Here is a 19,003-nt window from a genome sequence, read left to right as displayed (position 1 = left end):
GTATGAACACACATTCTCACAGACACACAGACTTTGGTTAGGCAGTGCATATGTTTTTTTTTTTTTTTTACTAGATCTGTGTTTGCTGGGCTGTGTAGTACTTTTAACTTTAATTTGGAGGGGGAGGGGGCAGGGCCGGTGCTAGGGTGTCCGGCGCCCTCCTGCAAACCATAAATTTTGCGCCCTTTCACTAAAGGTGCCCATACACACTGCGAGAATCGCATATGTTATGGGCTAGATCGCATTGCACGGCATGCATGCAATGTGTGTGCGATGAGATCCGAAAGCAGTACAAAATGTATGTGCAGCACTCGTGACTGAGGGGGAAAGGAGGGGAGAGAAGGAAGAGATGGAAGAAGAGGGGAGGAGATAGAGGTGGCGGAGTGTTAAGGACTGGCAATGGCACTGGCACAGCACACTGAGAAAAGGGAAGGAAGGGGAGGCGGCCCTGGTGCCTGTTCGTCATTTGATTAATAGCTGACAGGTGCAGGGAGCAATGGGTAGGGGGTGGATCCGGACATGACATGTCATCCAGGCATTCACAGACAGCGCTACATGCCTCAGCGCAAGTGTCCGTGAGGAAGAGGGGGCAGGTTGCAGGAGGAGGACAGTGTGTGCACGGTGCAGGGAGCTGCTCAGCCTCTCCATACTGCCGCCCGCTGTCAGACAGGCACTGCGGGCGGCATGCAGGCTGTGTGCACTCGTGGTGCAGGGAGCAGCTCTTTATACTGCCGCCCGCCCGCTGTCAGACAGGCGCTGCGGGCGGCATGCTGGAGGCAGTGACAGTGAGGGCTGAGGCAGCTTTAGCAGAGCAGGGAGGGAGACAGCGCCTTTTCAGCATGGCGCCTCCCTGCTTTGCAGGAGCTGCTGAGTGGGTAGCGCTGGCCCTGGGAGGGGGCCTTCTTTTAACTTTCATTTGGGGGGGCTTGGCAATGAGCAAATTTAGTCCCGCTTGGCAATGAACACATTTAATCCCCCTTGGCAATAAGCAAATTTAGTCTCCCTTGGCAACGAGCAAAATTAATACCCCTTTTACACCGCCGCAAAACCATGGGTCTTCAGCGGGTCAGACCCCGGTCAGCGGCAGTGTAAATGGGACACGCCGTGTCCCTTTACACTGGACTTCTACCCAGGTCCTGGGAACTGGATTGTTCGTCAGACAAGCGTTGGTCAGACAGTCACTAGGTCGACATGCAGAAAGGTTGACATGGGAAGAGGTCGACATGGAACAAGGTCGACGTGGTTTTAGGTCGACATGGACGTTAGGGTGACATGAGGAAGGTCGAAAGGTCATAAGGTCGACATGGGGTTTTCTCTGTTTTTTGACCCGAATGTCAACACAGTTGGAAGTGAAATCGGACCCTCGCATCGCTCGCAATGCTTCGGGCACGGTGGCTCACTTGGCTCGCCACACTATTATAATCTCACTCCATGCCCTAGTGGATGGGAGGGCATGAAATACCGCCTGTCAGCACATGTCGGCTCAACAAACAGTGAAAATCCCCATGTCGACCTTATGACCTGTCAACCTTCCTCATGTTGACCTATAACCATGTAGACCTTGTTCCATGTCGACGTAAAACCACGTCGACCTGTAACCACGTCGACTTTTTCAACACACCCTGTATGTTACCTTGTCATTTGTTTTTTGTTTACTATGTACGGCGCTGCGGACACTTTTGCGGCGCCTTATAAATAAACGTACTATTACTACTAACCACGTCGACCTTGTTCCATGTCGACCTAAAACCACGTCGACCTAAAACCACGTCGACCTTTCAGCATGTCGACCTAGTGTTGTTGACCTAATGTCGACCTAGTTCAGTCGACCAAACGACCGTTTCCCCAGGTCCTGACCTGGGTAGAACATGACTATGACCTGGGTAGAGGGCAGTCGGTGTAAATGGGTACACTGGGTCATCCGACCCGGCTCCCATTTACATCAATGGGGGAACCGCAGCATCCGCAGGTTGGACAGGGGGGCACAGACAGCCTGCGCTGCTGTCTGCTATATTCAGCAGACAGCAGCGGAGGAGGTGAATGGATGCCGGTGTGAGGCATCCATTCACCTCCAGGACGATGGCTGGAGTGGTGCACGGGGCTGGGGGCAGCCCAGCAGCTTACCTTGGTGCTGGGCTGTCCCCAGCACGGCGATCAGTGGTCCCGGCGGGGATCACCGCGGGCCTGGCGCTTGGAGATGATGTCATTACATTTCTCTAAAATGTGCAATGTACAGAACACTTTAAGGAGCCGCATCCCGCTGTAAGCTCCTCTTCTCCTTCTGACACCCTCCGTGTACTCCCTGGCTAGCAGCTGTACATGTACCAGAGACATGGTATCTTCTACTCTAGTAAGCCAGTATCCCCTAAATGTATCATCGGGGAACCGCAGCAGGAATCTCCGATCCCTGCTGCGATCCCCCTTTCAGCGCCGCCGGCCGCATCCCCATAGGTTTCTATGGGGGATGCGAAGCTGCCCGATGTATCAACATCGGGCAGCCCGGCTTCGCACCCCTGGGCTACCGCCATTCTGAGATGGCGATAGCCCATTGTAGTCTATGCCTACACATCGCACTGCCCGGCTCGGATGAGAGGGGTCAGCGGGGGTCTGACCCCCCGGCTTCCAGGTTAGGGCTTCGCAGGGACGATGCGGAGATATTCAAGGGGAGGGGCTACAGGCTAATTGTAGTAGTAGTACAGAGACCGGTAGCCCCACAGGAAGGGACCCTGAGATATATAAGGGGGCAAACCCAACATATTCAATATTCAATTATCTACTGTGTTTACCACGCAGGGCTATTCTATTCAATTATTAGTCAATTTTCCCTGTGTGTAAAATCATAGATTCTACGGGCTAATACTGCGGAGAACAATCTATGTTAAGTGCACCACCTAGGTCAGGGTTAGAGAACCTTTGGCCCCAGCTGTTGTTGGACTACACATCCCAGCATTCCCTGCAACAGTTTTATCATGGCCAAATAGCAAATTGTAGCAGGGCATGCTGGGATGTGTAGTCCAACAACAGCTGGAGGGCCAAAGGTTCCCCATCTCTGACCTTATGACTTTGCTCTGTTTCTGGATTCCCTCTTAACGAATGATTGCTATTACCTGTTCTAAACAGGTAAATGGGTAAGAAAGGTGTTTCCACACAGGTAATAACAATCAAACATTAAGAGGGAAGTCCAGAAACAGAGCAATGTGTCCCTCCTGGAAAGGGTCATGTTGGGAGGTATGGTACACTAACTCAAACCATAAATAACTGTCTTTTTTACACAAACTGAGTCGCAGAGCCGCCCAAAGGATCTAGATCTTTTCACTGACCGACCCGGGTCGACCCGGGTCCGCTCAGTGAGCCGTTTTGCCCATCTCTATTCCAAACTGCTCGCTCTCTGAGTCTGAGTCCAGTACAACAGTTTATGGCATTTTGCCCAAAGTCAAGATGGCCGCCGTGAGCATTGTGTCCGCCAGAGAGAGGACAACGCCTCAAGTGCATGTGCGGTGTGAGAGCCAATGTAGGCCCCGCCCCTCTCCCTGTCAGTGAGGGCAGTGTGTTACTGTGTGTGAGCCATTTTGTGCTCAGTCAGTGAGTTACTACAGCCAGTGCGGGTGTGTGTGTGTCTGTGTGTGACGCGCTCTCTCTGTTCCCCAGCATTAGCCATATTCCCAGGGACACCTTCTTCTTTAGACGTCTGGTTCCTATTTAGATGGCAAGCTTTCCCGATTTTGTAAACGAAAATGAAATAGGTGAGTACGTGGGGCCGTGCGGTTCCCGGGCTGCGGGCGTGTGTCTGATACTCTCATTGCTTCATCCATCTCTGCCCCAGTACGCGGTGCCCCCGCAGCGTGTGCCAGGGATAATACAGCAGCTTTATGCTTTTGCTAACGTCACTCAGGGGCAGTGGCATCGCCTGTACCCGGGCATGTCATAGCGGTGTGTCGCCGCTGCACCTCAGACCTGTCATCAAGGACAGCTGTAGTGCTTGCTCAGATTCCCCCGGCATACATTTCCATATAGTGGCTGAGGCTGGGCACAGCGCCACTCTTACAACTATTTCTGAACGTATCAAATTTTTGTTATTTGGAAATAAATATTATATACAGATTTTGTTTTTGGTAAGAAGAAAAGTTGATCTGTGTTTTAGTGATTTATACAACTATGGTCTTTATATAATTTCGTTTTGCATTACTCTTTTATATGAGTTTGTTTTAATTCATTAGGGTTTGTCAGTGTAGACAGCGCCTCCATTGCATATGTTGCGCTTTGCATGTCTACACACTTCTTCTTTGTGCATCCCTCCCCCACTTTGTTTGGAATTTACTTCACCTATTTCTGCTGCTTGACACTCAGCCAACCAAACCATTTCATTGCTCCCCTCCCCTTCCTGCCCCCATATGACACACTCCCAACCCATCCATCAGCCCCACCCTCTCTCTAAGAGCAGCAACATTAGTATCCTCATCTGTCAAGGCTGTCAGATGTTGCAGGAGCGTTACATTTATGGGCATGTGGCTTGTACTTTTATTCCTTTTTTATTTATTTTTCAGTCTTTCTTTCTGAATGTGCATACATTTGTCCCAAGGGATAGTTTTATATATTTGCACCTAATTATTTATTGCGCTGTTTCTAGCTTTAACAGCTAAAACGTTATGTCGATTCTACTGACTAAGATCCTCTCAAATATACAGTAGTTTGTTAGTGTGTTTTTTATTATTTTTTTGTATTCTTTAATTAGTCCAAAATGATGAACCATCAACCCTATATACAGAAACAGAACATATTGCTTTTTATTTATTAGACTTTATTTTAAGATAAAATCTGATGGCAAACAGGAATCCTTCCATAGATATGTATGTTTAATAACTGAGCTGTGTATCAATAAATGTTATTCATAATCTTATTTTAGCAAGATCACGGAACATTGGGGAACTTATATCACCAACTTCTCCATTTGAGCAGAAATATGGCCGTGAGAACTGGACGGTGGCTTTCGCCCCAGATGCGTCTTATTTTGCTTGGTCTCAGGGTCATCGTTTTGTGAAACTGGTTCCTTGGTCTCAGTGCCTTAAAAACTTGTAAGTAACATATGTGCGTGTGTCTTGTGCAAATGGTTCACTTACTAAACAGTGTAATTACAAATGGATCAGGTAGTGATTGCCGTTAAGCTACTATAAAAAAGTATCTAAAAGCATGTCCAGAAAAGTATTTGCTTAACATTTATTATTAATAATTGTATTTGATTTTAATCCACTTTCCTACAATCATTTACATATATTTATCGCAATACACAAGTGGTGAAATGTAATAGGACGAGAGATTTGGTAAGAAATGTCCAGTTTTTTTAAAGCAGCAATCATTTACACTTCCAAATCAAACTGGTTTTGCCGTGTAAATGATTGCCGCTTTAAAAAAACCCCTGGAGATTTCTTACCAAATCTCTCACTTTTTCTCATCCTATTACATTTCCCTCAAGGTACAAATGGAGCCAACCTCTTCCATCCAGGGGCTTGCGGTGGGATCGCCAACCACCAGCCGCTATAAGGGGACGTGCAGACAGGAGATGCTCCCCACCCCCCTAACCCTGCTTGTCTCCCAGAAGCGGAGACGGGCAGAGTAAGTGTCCCCGCTGCACATCCCAGTCAGATAGGCACCATCTTGCCAGAGGGGGCAATATGGCGAGCCCCGTCGTTGGCTGAGAGTTGATTGTCCCTGGTTTATAGGCACATGTTTCTTAATCATAAAGCTATGTATGATCACTGCTTCCTGGGAACTTAGCAATGTGTTAGTGGAAAATATGTTGTTTCATTGACGATCTGCTCCTGGTTGTTTTTTTTTTTTTTTTCATTTTCAGTGCTGCTGGCAGTGTGAAAAGTAGTGTTACTGGAAGACTGTCACGGCAGAACAGTGATGTAGCACAGAGAAGCAAGCCCCAAGAGCATTCCATAGACTGTGGGGACATTGTTTGGAGCCTGGCTTTTGGATCTTCAGTCCCAGAAAAACAGAGCAGATGTGTGAATATAGAATGGCACCGATTCAAGTTTGGCCAGGATCAGCTTCTCCTTGCTACAGGGCTGAGCAATGGACGCATCAAGATATGGGATGTTTATACAGGTAGGGGGGGTGCATTGTGAAATGCTGGGAGAGCTTTAAGGGCTATATGCAAGGCGTTTTTGTTTTTATACAATTCTGTGTGGAAATATACAGATTACCTTTACACTTATTTTAATTTTGCTAATTATATGTATACAACATCTAGGGTTTGACTTTTGAAACTGTTCCATCTAATAATAAGAGGCTTGAGCCAGTGTAAATGAGTTTAAATGACATAAGCTCTCATTCTGTGACTCTTCCTTTCCCATATTTGTGTCTTTAAGAACACACTTTGTAGGGTCTCCGTACACAAGATTTTGTTAATAAGATATTTGGATATGTAAACAAACCTTCTAAATATAAGGGACTGGTTGCATCTGTTAATTTGGCTTGCCACGGCACTAAACTACACATACAGCTGGATTAACAGTGTGGTGAGCTTCAATCTTTATTTATAGCCGTTAATCGTTCTTTTAAAAATGGCTTGTATTCTAGTTGCGAGTCTGCTCCCGCTGCTAATAGAATGCATCCCTTATGTATTTTGCTGAAGTAATATGCAGGCGCATTTGCTTTGAGATCACAGAAGGAGATTCAATTCTACGTGATGTTGCATCATGTGACATGCAGGGGATCTGTGAAGAACATGTCACTCCTACATATGCTGTCCCAACAAAACGTATTTTCCCGCACTTCCTATAGGTGTTCGAGGAAAAATTGCTGTCGTTAGAGCGATGTCATGCTACCATTCTTAGCATTTATATGCCTGACAGCACATCAGGCCGTGCTTCAACCTAAAGTGGTATTGAATCACTCCCATAGAGTAGGATTACTTTGGCTAATAGCTTCTGAAGCCCAGCTGTCAGCATCCTTCAAAATCACAGAAGTGAGCTTTGTCAATGTATTCAGCAAAACTAGGACACTTTTAATGTGTTATATGCACTGTGTAATATTAAATGGAAATTTGCTGCTGTGTCTGTGAAAACTGCCCCATAAGCCTAGAACAGAGAGACTGCAGCAACTATGTATCTGAGAAGGCCTGTACAGACAGGGCAATTATGCGGGTGATGCGTTTTAGGAAGGGGTTTAAGTTCATTTCCTTTTTATTAATACACTTTTTAAAGTGCTTGACTATATTTACACTCATTGTTTGACTAATGAATTTGTGTTCACAGTTTAGTATAATGGTAGTTAAAGGTTTCATGATAAACGTTTTGTTCTTATTGTTTGCAAACCAAACAGACTGATAACCTAGACATCAGAAAGCAGGTAAAAAGGAAGTGCACTTTGAGCTGTGAATTAATTATTTTAACTGTAGTCTGAAGCTTTTGAGAGTTTTTATTTTATTTATTATGGATACAACGATCCATACCTTTTATTACAATCACATTTGAATGAATATTTTGAGTCTAGATTACAGGCATGGACACACTATGGACACATCCCAGCATACCTTGTCATAGTATTAGCATTCCATAATAGCAAAACTGTGGCAAGGCATGATGGGACTTGTAGTTTCGCAACAGCTGCAGGGCCATAGTTTGGCCATGCCCTTTCTAGAATTCTTAGAATAGGAAACATCAGCTTTGATTGTCCATGTATGTAGGTATAGTTAAATAAAGAACAGTTATTGGTATTTCAATATCAAATGTGCTTTTGTTCCTTAGGAAAGCTCCTCCTTAATCTAATGGATCATACTGAAATTGTCAGAGATTTGACGTTTGCCCCAGATGGCAGCCTTATTCTTGTTTCTGCTTCCAGAGACAATACTCTCAGGGTTTGGGACCTTAAAGATGATGGTAAGTTTTACATACTCTTGCTGCTTACATTTTACATATTCCCCCTAAAGAAAGTCACTGTGTATTTGTTTTTATATATGAGTACTTTTGCAGAAAGAAACATTTAAGTCTCATGAATGAGACCTAATTCTTTGTGTTTTAACATCTATATGTCCATGTTCTCATGAATGATCTCATTTGCAGCAGGGTACTAGAAGCATGGGACTTGCATTAAGCAACAGAACGGGTGCCGGCAGTCGGGATCCGGACAGTCATTTTCCAGACGTCGGGATCCCGACTGTTAAAACACTGACAGACGGATTTGCGACGGCCACCAGCTATTCTCCCTCGTGGGGGTCCACGACCCCCATAGAGGGAGAATAGAATAGGTGGTGAATGTAGCGAGCCATCGCGCCTAAAAAGGGCTTTGTTGCGCTCACCATGCTGTCTGAGTCAGGCCAGTCGGGATCCCGACTGTCGGAACCCTATACCACATCCAACTGAACAAGGCTGATTTCCCTAAGAGCAGTGGCGTAGCCATGATGCCGCAAACCCCGCGGTGGCTTGCGGGAACCAGCGCCGACAATGTCTGCGGGGCGCCGGGTGCAATGAAAACCGTCTAAGCCGCTGCTGCAACAAGGAGCCCCAGGCCAGCGGTGCACGGCGCCTGAACATCCACAGTACACAGAGCCTATTGGCTGCTGGGATCCCCTGCAGTTTAGCTATCGTGTCTCCAGCGGCTGCCCGTCCATTTGAAACATGGTGCTGGCTTGTGATCCCAGTTAGAGCTCGGGGCCTACCAGCCACTCTGGCTGCCAGGTCACAAGCTCTTATTAGCTAAAGAATCGTCAACAAACAAGCTTTTTTGACAGGGGGGAGCAAAATTTATAGTTACGCCACTGCCTAAAAGATTGTAAATAAATGTAATTTGCTCTGTTTTTTAAAACCATAAGACAGGTGCTCATTAAAATTTTATTCTGAAAATAAATTAAGATGGCACTCCCAGAACCTATAGCCAAGTGATTTATTGTCACTTGGTGGAAGATTATTGTCATTGGTCATTTTCTTTTGTATTTCTGGGGTAAGCCATGATGGCAGCACAAAACTGAAGGAAGGAGGGCATACATTTGGATAACTTTCCCTTTTAAACTTTTTATACCATTGTAGTGAGCAGGAAAGATGTATATGTGCGGTCACACGCAAGCTGCCTGTAAGTTCTGGAACCGCAGCCACTGTTCCTTGCATACAGCTTCTCTGCAGGTATTGGTCGTTGGGACCAATATCTGCAGAATAGGCAGTTCACTAGAAGCATGTGAGATTAAGGGCCTAATTTATACCTGATTGCAGGGCAAACTTGTTCTCAAAATAAACAAATCCACGTGTACTGCAGGTGGGGTAGATGTAACATGTGCATAGAGTTTTAGATTTGGGTGGGGTATGTTCAAACTGATATCTATATTGCAGTGTAAAAATAAAGCAGCCAGGATTTACCCTGCACAGAAACAAAATAACTCGCCCAAATGTAACCCTCTGCACATCTTACATCTGCCCCACCTGCAGTGCACATGGTTTTGTCAATTTTGAGAAAAAAATTGTCATGTGATCAGGTGTGAATTAGCCCCCAAATGCTTGACTGATTTAGAAAAATGTTTTATGTTAAAATGTTTCTTTTTTTTTGTCCTTGCAGGCAACATGATGAAAGTGTTAAGGGGACACCAGAAATGGGTTTATTGCTGCGCGTTCTCCCCCGACTCCTCCATTTTGTGTTCCGTTGGAGCTGGGAAAGCTGTAGGTTTCAAAGTTCCTTATTTTCTATCCTGTCATGATAATGAGCTTGTGCTGTGTGTATTGAAGGATTTAGTACGATTACAGTATCTGAAGCATTTGGATGCATGATAAACACTTGATGAAAATCTAAAGTGGCATAAATAACTTGCACTGCTTTTGGCAAACTGATCCATCTCCGATACTTTTAATGAGTAAATTGCCAGCATCTATTCCCTGTCATCAACCTCATTCCTTGCTTTGCATTTGCTTATATAATTAAGATATTCCTGAGTGGCAAATAGTTCTGGAAATGCACAGTTAGTAATCACAGGAGATATTACAGTATATAGCTATATAGTCACCCTGGCAGTTGCCATATTCTAAGTCTGACCTACTGCTGTATCTGAAAGCAGTGCAGGTGCTGCTCCGATTAAAGGCCCCTAGGGCACATATAAACAGTTTTTAAAAAAATGTAATATAAATGGCTATGTTTTATATAACTAATTTTTTGTAAAAAAATTTGGCAATGTAATTAGATTGCTGATTTCTGTGGAGGAGTTTTTTCTCCAAAGGAGCAGTTCACGCCTAAAAATGTAGCATATGTGGATGTTGACATTTATATTTGTTGACACAATGCTATTGTAGGCTGTGTTTTTTCCATAAGCTTCTTGCTTTCCCTGTCACAGGTGGTGGCAGCAATATGGGTGTGATTGAGGTTAAGTTGGCACCACAGAAAGGAGAGCACAGTGGTGTTAGCTGGGCAGAAAGAGTGGCATCTCTGGCTACCAGGCTGGGGACGACCAATGCCATAGGATGAAGTAACCTTGCATTCGACTGCGAGGTGTACTCTGTACGTACGCAGGTGCTGGTTGATGTCCACTTTCTGCTTTTCCTTTCTTTTTCTTTTCATTATTCGTATTTTTGTTCCTTTTTTTTTTTTCACTTTATTGTGGTCGTTATTTTATGTTAATACTCCAGTAATTGGAAGTCTCTAATTAACAAATCTTACTGACTAATTCCAAAAATGTATTAATTTTAAATATGCATAGTACTCCCGTCCTAAATAACCCCTTAATCTATTTTATGACAGCTCCTAATAACTTTATAGTTCGATATAGAAATTAAGTGACTTGCCAGACAGTGATGTTTAACTAAAATAAGGTATTAGTTTAATTGTTGGTTATTATCTTGTTTGCCAAAAGTGTTTTCTTTTGGCTGTCAATTCTCTCTTTTCTTGCAGTATCTGTTACTCTTCCTGGGCTCACGGTGATTCAAGCCTTTTGTAAACAAGTGAACTTATTCTCTCAAAGGGAGTACTACTGGAGTAACCATATGATAACTTTATATTATGTTCGTATAATTGGCTTTATACTTGTAAACACTGTAAACAGCAGTTGTAATGCTGAACCCGACTGTTCATTTTCGTTAACTTAAAAGCATATTCCATATACAGTAATATTGTTTTTGTTTTCTAATATTGTGCATTTACTATAACTTGCTTTTAGCAATAACCATTTTGTTTAACTTGAACTGATTTTAGTTTTTGCATGCTTACCCTTTTTAATGTTATCCCATTAATATACTGGGTATGACACTGAGAAAGTATTGTAATTTTAATTGGTAATATGACATTTAAATTAGAACTAGCTTCTTAGAGTTGCCTGTCCGGTGTGCTGCCAATTCCAAATCTATAACGGCTGTTTTTACTTTTTAGGTGTTTCTCTGGGACATGGATAAATACACTATGATCCGTAAACTGGAGGGGCACAACAACGATGTGGTAGCTTGTGAATTTTCTCCTGATGGAGCTTTGTTGGCTACTGCATCCTATGATACCAGAGTCTTTGTCTGGGATCCCCATATTGGGTCTATTCTTTTTGAATTTGGGTATGTTAATATCCTGAATATTTCCTTTTCTCCATTTATTGTATGTTTAAAAAACAAACTGCTTCTCCTTTTTGTATGTTATTTGGAATCACACTTTAGGATTATCTTTCCAATCTGATTGTTGGAATGAAAATCTGGTAATTTACGCGGTACGTGTCCTCCGACCTTTTCATACCCCCACTATCTCCGTTGGCGTGGAGTTGACTATAGATAGTGTGGCGAGAGCAGCGAGCCCAAAGTGTGGTGAGCGCACACGGAATACGATCCCGAAGCGTGGCGAGTGGACACGGAATACATGTAACGTAATCAGTGTCCCCTCGTGGGGCTCGCTGCGCTCGCCACACTATCTAAGATCAACTCCATGCCGACGTGGATAGTGGGGGTATGAAAAGGTTGGAGGACGCATACCGCTGTGCTCGCCACGATTCGAGTTGGTGTTGATAGTGGGGGTGGCGTTGACAATGGGGGTGCATTTAACATTGTAAGCACCCATTAGGTCTAAGTTCTTAGAACTTTCTGCACAAAATCGGCCCACAAGGCCATCGGCCCTTCTGGCATTTGCCAGGAGTGCCAGATGGCCGGTCCGGCCCTGGTATACAATCAAAATTGTGAGCGCCGTGCTAGGAAACAATTACCCTTTTCAGTATATACATCAGATTTTCAGTATACATCCAACAAATTGATTTCCTCCTGTGTGAATAAGTTTTCCCTGTAGATCGTTGAAAGTATGGTTTTTACATGCAGTTTGTTAAATAATGGCTGTACAACATGGACTGCTCAGGACCAACTGATGTGCAGCACTGCTGATGTTACATAGAAACCTAGAATTTGATGGCAGAGAATCACTTGGCCCATCTAGTCTTCCCTCCCATCTACCCGTGTGTGCTCAGACATACTAAATAGGGTTATAATATGGAAAAATAATTACAAGCCAATTGGGCTACCAACAGTTTTAGCCTAAGTAAACAATAGTACCCAAAGAAAACCCACGCAAGGGGAGAATATAAAAACAGCATGCTTATGCCCACCATTACAACAGCCATACTGCCCACTGTTGGGCGCCAATTTGACTGTTTTTTTAACAACTATCAGCCCTGGGTGTTGTGTACACATTGGCCAATTCTCGGCTGGCCTGTAATACTATTACAATTGGCCCATATATTGCACAGTGTGAATTTATTATAAGTTTTAAAATGTTTTCTTTTCTTAGCTTGTGTTTAGTTACCCCTTCCATTTTATGCAAGTGAATTGCAAATGTGTTTTGTTACTGCCATTTATTATAATATTTTAAGTTGGTTAGAGGTCATTTGCCAGCAGTAAGAATTTAGAAAACCTACAACACAGTAGGTAAAAACTAATTTGTATGTTGACATGGTATCTGTAAAAGTTGTCAGGCCTGTTTATTGGGTGGAGTTTAAAAGTCCATAGCGCAAGATCATATGAGTGACATGAAAATCCAGCTGTGCCAAAAGGCCAATGTGGAAATGGTTAAAACAAATTATAAATGTTTTGTCATTTTGTATGTTTAACCCTATGTAAGACAAATTAGTGGAAACGCGTACCCTAATGGCTCACTTAGCTAGCCTCTACCATTTACTATTTCCAGTCATAGTCCATGTAGATAGTAAATAATAAAAAATATGTGAAAAAAAATATTGACTATCTGGATCCCTGCACGTTAATGTGTTTATTATTATTATTATTATTATTAGAAAATTAAAGCCCACTGGTTCTCTCAAACCATTCCCTGAAATTTGTTACACAGAATTGTAAAAAAAAATTTTTTTATCCTCCTCTAGGCACTTATTCCCTCCTCCAACTCCCATATTTGCTGGGGGAGACAATGGTCGTTGGGTGAAATCCGTCTCCTTTAGTCATGATGGATTACACATTGCAAGTCTTGCTGATGATAAGTAAGTTAACTTTTTTTTTATGTCCCAAGGATAATTAAAGTTGTTATACTAGAGATTGCCGGAAGAGCCCTATACATCTAGGACAGCATTTATTTATTAACAGTTTCTTATATAGCGCATACATATTATGCAGCGCTTTACAAAGCATAGTTATGAACAAAAACACATAACGAATTACAGCACAAGACAGTTTAGGACAAGTACATCGTTAACACGGATAGTTGCATCAGTGGACAGGACACTGAAGCAAGCATCAGGGTGGCAGTGGTTTATATATTATAAGAAAGGCACATGAGGAGAGAGGGCCCTGCTTATGTGAGCTTACATTCTAAAGGGGAGGGTTAGACAGACAGGGGTGACACAGAAGGGGAAGAAGTGAGCATAAACAGTAGGTTAGGATGAGAGATGGTCAGGTTTTATGCAGGAGGGTGGGAAGAGGTCAGCTTAGTCCTGAGTGATCAGGAAAGGAGCGGTAGATTTCAGTGTTATCAGCATAGATGTGATAGTGGAAGTCGAGTGAGCAAATAAGCTCACCCAGAGAGGACGTATAGAGATAGTGAAGAAGAGGGCCAGGTACTTGTGTATTTTGGGCGGCGCCCGATTTCAGCATCGTTCGATGAACGCATCGCATGCCATGTACCCGATGGCATGCGATGCGACGCGATTTTGACCCACTATGCGATGAAAAATCGTATAAGCACCCTAAAGGGTGCTTTTGAGCACCCTAATGGGTGCTTACAATGTTAAATGCACCCCCACGCCACCCCCCACTATAAACGTGAACCCGAAGCGTGGCGAGCGCAGCGAGCCCGCAAGAGGCGGCGGTACGCGTCCTACGACCTTTTCATACCCCCACTATCCACGTCGGCGTGGAGTTGAGAATAGAAAGTGTGGCGAGCGCAGCGAGCCACCGAGCCCGAAGCGTGGCTCGTCACGCGGACACCTGTGAAGCCCGCCAGGGGACGCGGATACCTGTGAAGGTATCCGCGTCCCCTCGCGGGGCTCGCCACACTTTCTATTCTCAATTCCACGCCGACGTGGATAGTGGGGGTATGAAAAGGTCGTAGGACGCGTACCGCCGCCCCTTGCGGGCTCGCTGCGCTCGCCACGCTTCGGGTTCACGTTTATAGTGGGGGGGTGGCGTGGGGGTGCATTTAACATTGTAAGCACCCTTTAGGGTGCTTAACATTGTATAAGCACCCATTAGGGTGCTTATACAATGTTTAATCGCATCGCATCGTATGGCATTGTATGCCATGTACAATGGCATACAATTTGAAATTTGTATGCCATCGCACACTATGGCACGAAATCGCATCGCATACCATCGCATGCGTTATGGTATGCGATTCGATGGGCGCCGCCAAAATACACAAGTACCGAGGGCCAAGAATAAAATTTTGGGGGACACATACTATCAATGAAAGAGCAGGAGAGGCGAAGTCATTTGAGGTACATCTGGACATTTTCAAAACTGACAGTGCAAATACAAGCATTAACAGTGTTAGTAAAAGTTGTTTGCAGATGTAAAAATGATGATTTGAGGTTGAATAGGCAGGTTAAGTAGCCAGGAGTAGTATGTTGTGAGAATGAATTGAACTCACTCAAAGCAGACTTTGGCTTTCTCAGTTGTTGTTTCTGTCCTTTTGTTTCACTTTAGTGTAACGCCAGTATAACTTGACAGTTATATTTAAATTATGCCGCACTTTAAAAATGATGCACTTCTAAACTATTATGCACACAGCCTATATGGCCCACAGCCTATGTATTGATCTTTAAATGCATCTGCACTCATTAATTGGACTCTCCCCACCCAATCCCAACCCCCCTACTACAATAAATGGTAATAAAAGTGGCTTACATAAACATCCATGCATTCCAAGATAGCATGTGTCATTAAGAGTTATAAGATATTCCTCCCTTAATGTAGGCAACAGAGATTTGCTTTTTAACTTGCAAAATTAAGTTTGTCAAAACACATTTCTGATATCTAAAGCAGTGTGCAGAATGATCAATTACCAAAGCATTTAAATACATCCAGCACCTGAGGTGTAATAATCTGCAGCCCAGCCAGACCAAGTATGTAGAATGCTGGTTACCTATGACAATATCAAATCAATCTACAGTAGGACAGAGGGTAGAATCATCTGCAGCCCAGACCAAGTATGTAGAATGCTGGTTACCTTGATGAGAAGAGAAGTCAGTTCATTCAGGATAAGCTGAAGATAGGTCTAGAACGCCAGTATAACGCGACAGTTATATTTAAATTATGCCGCACTTTAAAAATGATGCACTTCAAAACTATTATGCACACAGCTAAACCATGCACACAGCCTATTTGGCCCACAGCCTATGTACTGATCTTTTCCCAACCCAATCCTTTTTGCCGATCAAAGGGTCATCAACGATCCGTGATCTATCGAGGAATTTGGTCAATTCTGCATGTAAAGTTCCCTAATTTTCCAATTAAGATCAGATTTAGGCCATGATCTTAACTTAACATGATCTTAACATGACTTATTTCATCAATGCCATAGATACTGGGCGATACACCATAGCAAAACACCATGGGGAGAAGATTGGACTCTTTGGGCCAGAAGCACCAAGCTTCAAAAAGTGATTATAGTGGAGAGTGATTAAAAAACAGCCAATCAGCTCTTCCATGTTACAGGCTGTGTTTAAATATGGCCGTTAAGAGCTGGTTGTTTATCACTTTTTGAAGCTTGGTGCATCCGGCCCTTCTACTTTAAGGAACAATTGTGGTGGTCTGTTCTAGAATGTGTATAGAGCATACAAATGTTTATTTTAAAGAACAAAATACAATTTTATTATTTGATTAACATTTTATTTTTAATTTAATATTTCAGGTTGGTGAGATTTTGGCGGATTGATTGCCCGTCCCCTGTAGAAGTTGCTCCTCTAAATAAAGGTCTTTGCTGTGCCTTTTCTACTGATGGCAGTGTTCTAGCTGCTGGGTAAGTATTTGGAAATGTGAAGTACAGCAAATTAACCTTCTGGGGCATACACACGGAGCGATTACAGCCCCATTTCTGAGTGATCTGTCTAGATCACGTAGAAATGAAGCAAGGTTTGCTCCGTGAGCATGGCCCCCTGCAATATAGATGTGCGGTCCTGTGTGCCACTATCGTCTGACTAGCTTTATACTGAATGCGATATACTGTACAGATGGCGCGCGTGCCATCTTTGCAGGGGATGGCAGAAGATTCGCCAGCCGCCATCCCCCACCAGCCGCCATAAGGGGACGCGCACGCACGAGATGTGCGCGTGTTCCCTTACAACGGGCCTTGTCGAGGGTCGCCCCGGGTCCCCGCCACCTTGCCACACTCCCCTAACCCTGTCCGTCTCCCTGAAGCGGAGACGGACAGGGTTCCTGCCCCCCCACCGACGGGAAACTGAGACGCGCGTGCGTGTGAGACGCACGCGCGTCTCAGTCAGATGGAGCGCCTCTCCGCCGGCGATCACCAGCGGACAGATTCTAGCGATCCCGGAGCAATAGCGAGAGGCGCTCCATCTGTAAATCGAGAACACTGGCCATTACCGATCGCTCAGCACACATTGCTGGTGCAAAGCTGTGCACAGAGCGATCTGTGCTGAACTAGATCGCTCAGCACATTGCCCCATCGCCCCATGTGCTGTGTTGCTACAAAATTAGAATAAAGTAAGATTGTCACTTGACCGTGTATATGTAATGTTTGCTTTGTGGAATGCACGTAGCTGTAGGCTTGGAGGTGCTACAGTAATCTTACACATTCTAACACTTGTTGGTTTGCTTTTCTCAGAACTCAGGATGGAAATGTACACTTCTTGGCTACTCCCACATATGTTTCCAGCCTTCAGCACTTATGTCGTATGGCAATAAGAAGAGTAATGACTACAAATCAAGTCCAGAAGCTGCCTGTGCCTCCTAAAATCATGGACTTTCTGTCCTACCAAATCATTTAGGAAACTTTTGTTCCAGTAACCATTTTTCATTTGTTGACACATTTGGCAAACCCAAAAGCATTACAAGCTTAAAGCTTTAAATGTTACAACTTCTTTTATTTGAATATTTAAAATGCAGTATTTAAACATTTTGATGCATTTTTCATTATACCGAGCTTTATATGTGATTGAGTCTTCTACACATCCTTACAAGGTGAATTTGGAATGTAGATATATAATTTGTACAACTGTGAAACTGTAAATACATGTGTAAGCTGCTATGTTTGCTTTGTATTTTTTATTGCTTTATCTGGGATTATTTTCTTTAGTTGGACTTGGCTTTAGAATGTTTTTTTTTTTTTTATTTGTTCTAGAACAGTATGGATATTTGCAAATACTGTGCACATATGGGGGGGGGGGGGGGTCGGGAGGCAGGGATGTTCAATCAGTGGTGCTGTTAGCAAAACATGCCTCTGAGTTACTTTATTTCCTCACACCTTATCACTTTTTTTTTTAACAGTTTTATATATGATAATTCACATAAAACACAAACGGATAGACAAAAAAAAAAACATCGCTTATGTACCAACTAGTCACTTGGATTTTAGTGAATTGCTGATTGTAATGCGTCATTGTACATGTGCACCCTACACATACTTTAAGGGGCTTATTTTGGTTATTTGCCAAAGAGCAGTATTCATCGCTGCCTTCTGCTGTCTGCACTTGCTGGTATTACGAATGTATAGAGTGCATAAAATGCTGATCGTATAATTTTGCCAAAAGGCCTACAAATAAACCGTTCTATTACAAAAAAAATACACACATTTAAATGTCTGTCTATGTGTAAGACTTGTTTTTCGCATGTAACTTATTTGAAAGTTTATTTAAAATATCTGCATAGCTCAGTTGAAATGATAGTTAAGGTATGTGAACTGTTGGAATTGGGCACTCCTTCAAAACATAAAGATATTGTCCAGATCAATGTCTAATCAGATTCAACACCCTTGTATGTACTGTATAGTTTTTGTCATTTACATTTTTTTTGTTTATCCAACCATTTGTTCATTGTGAAATGGTCTGACAACTTGCAATCACACAAAGGGTCTTTTGAAGGATTTGGACATTAAGAAATATAAAGAATAAAGCTGGCAGTATGGATGATCTGTTTTGGCATTTTCATGATTTCCAAATTTCCATGATGTGGCTACAGGTAGCTCAATAAAATAAATAAAAAAAAAAATATATATATATATATAATTTTAGAAATTAGATGGCCATTGCTGAAATTATATACAATAGTACTGCTATTTAGAAAACTATCTATTATCCTGAGTGTGAGCATAGTAAGACCTGTAATTTGATCCCAGTGTAGGGCTGTTTTAAACTGCAAACTAAATATTTAAACTGTGAACTTGCATATAGGTTCAGGTCTGAATCACCAATGCAGAGTTGATCACGGCGTAACTACCATAGGTCTTTTATTGGTAAGCTGCTCAATCAGAGGTGTGTCATTCAGGTGCCAAAAGGGAGGGGTAATTCTGTCTAGGAAAAAAAAAAACATTTTGTATCCCAATTGCACACTGAGTGAGAAAAGAACTACATATTAATCAGATAATACAGAGATCTTGGTTG

General features: G+C 43.2%; 1 protein-coding gene across 1 annotated transcript; it reads left to right on the top strand.

Moving 5' to 3' along the window:
* The first annotated feature begins 3,497 nt into the window (after positions 1–3,497).
* WSB1 (WD repeat and SOCS box containing 1) lies at positions 3,498–18,532 on the top strand. Its single transcript, XM_083174170.1, has 9 exons — positions 3,498–3,743; positions 4,904–5,072; positions 5,849–6,108; positions 7,752–7,883; positions 9,550–9,650; positions 11,344–11,516; positions 13,316–13,429; positions 16,297–16,404; positions 17,230–18,532. The coding sequence occupies exons 1-9, from the start codon at positions 3,704–3,706 to the stop codon at positions 17,390–17,392; spliced, it is 1,260 nt and encodes a 419-aa protein (XP_083030296.1). The 5' UTR covers positions 3,498–3,703; the 3' UTR covers positions 17,393–18,532.
* The last annotated feature ends 471 nt before the right edge of the window (positions 18,533–19,003 follow it).

Source organism: Crinia signifera, chromosome 2 (assembly GCF_055691185.1).
Source record: "Crinia signifera chromosome 2, ASM5569118v1, whole genome shotgun sequence".
Lineage (NCBI taxonomy): Eukaryota > Metazoa > Chordata > Amphibia > Anura > Myobatrachidae > Crinia > Crinia signifera.
The sequence above is the reverse complement of the archived record's forward strand: the minus strand, read 5'-3'. Positions and strand labels throughout refer to the sequence as shown.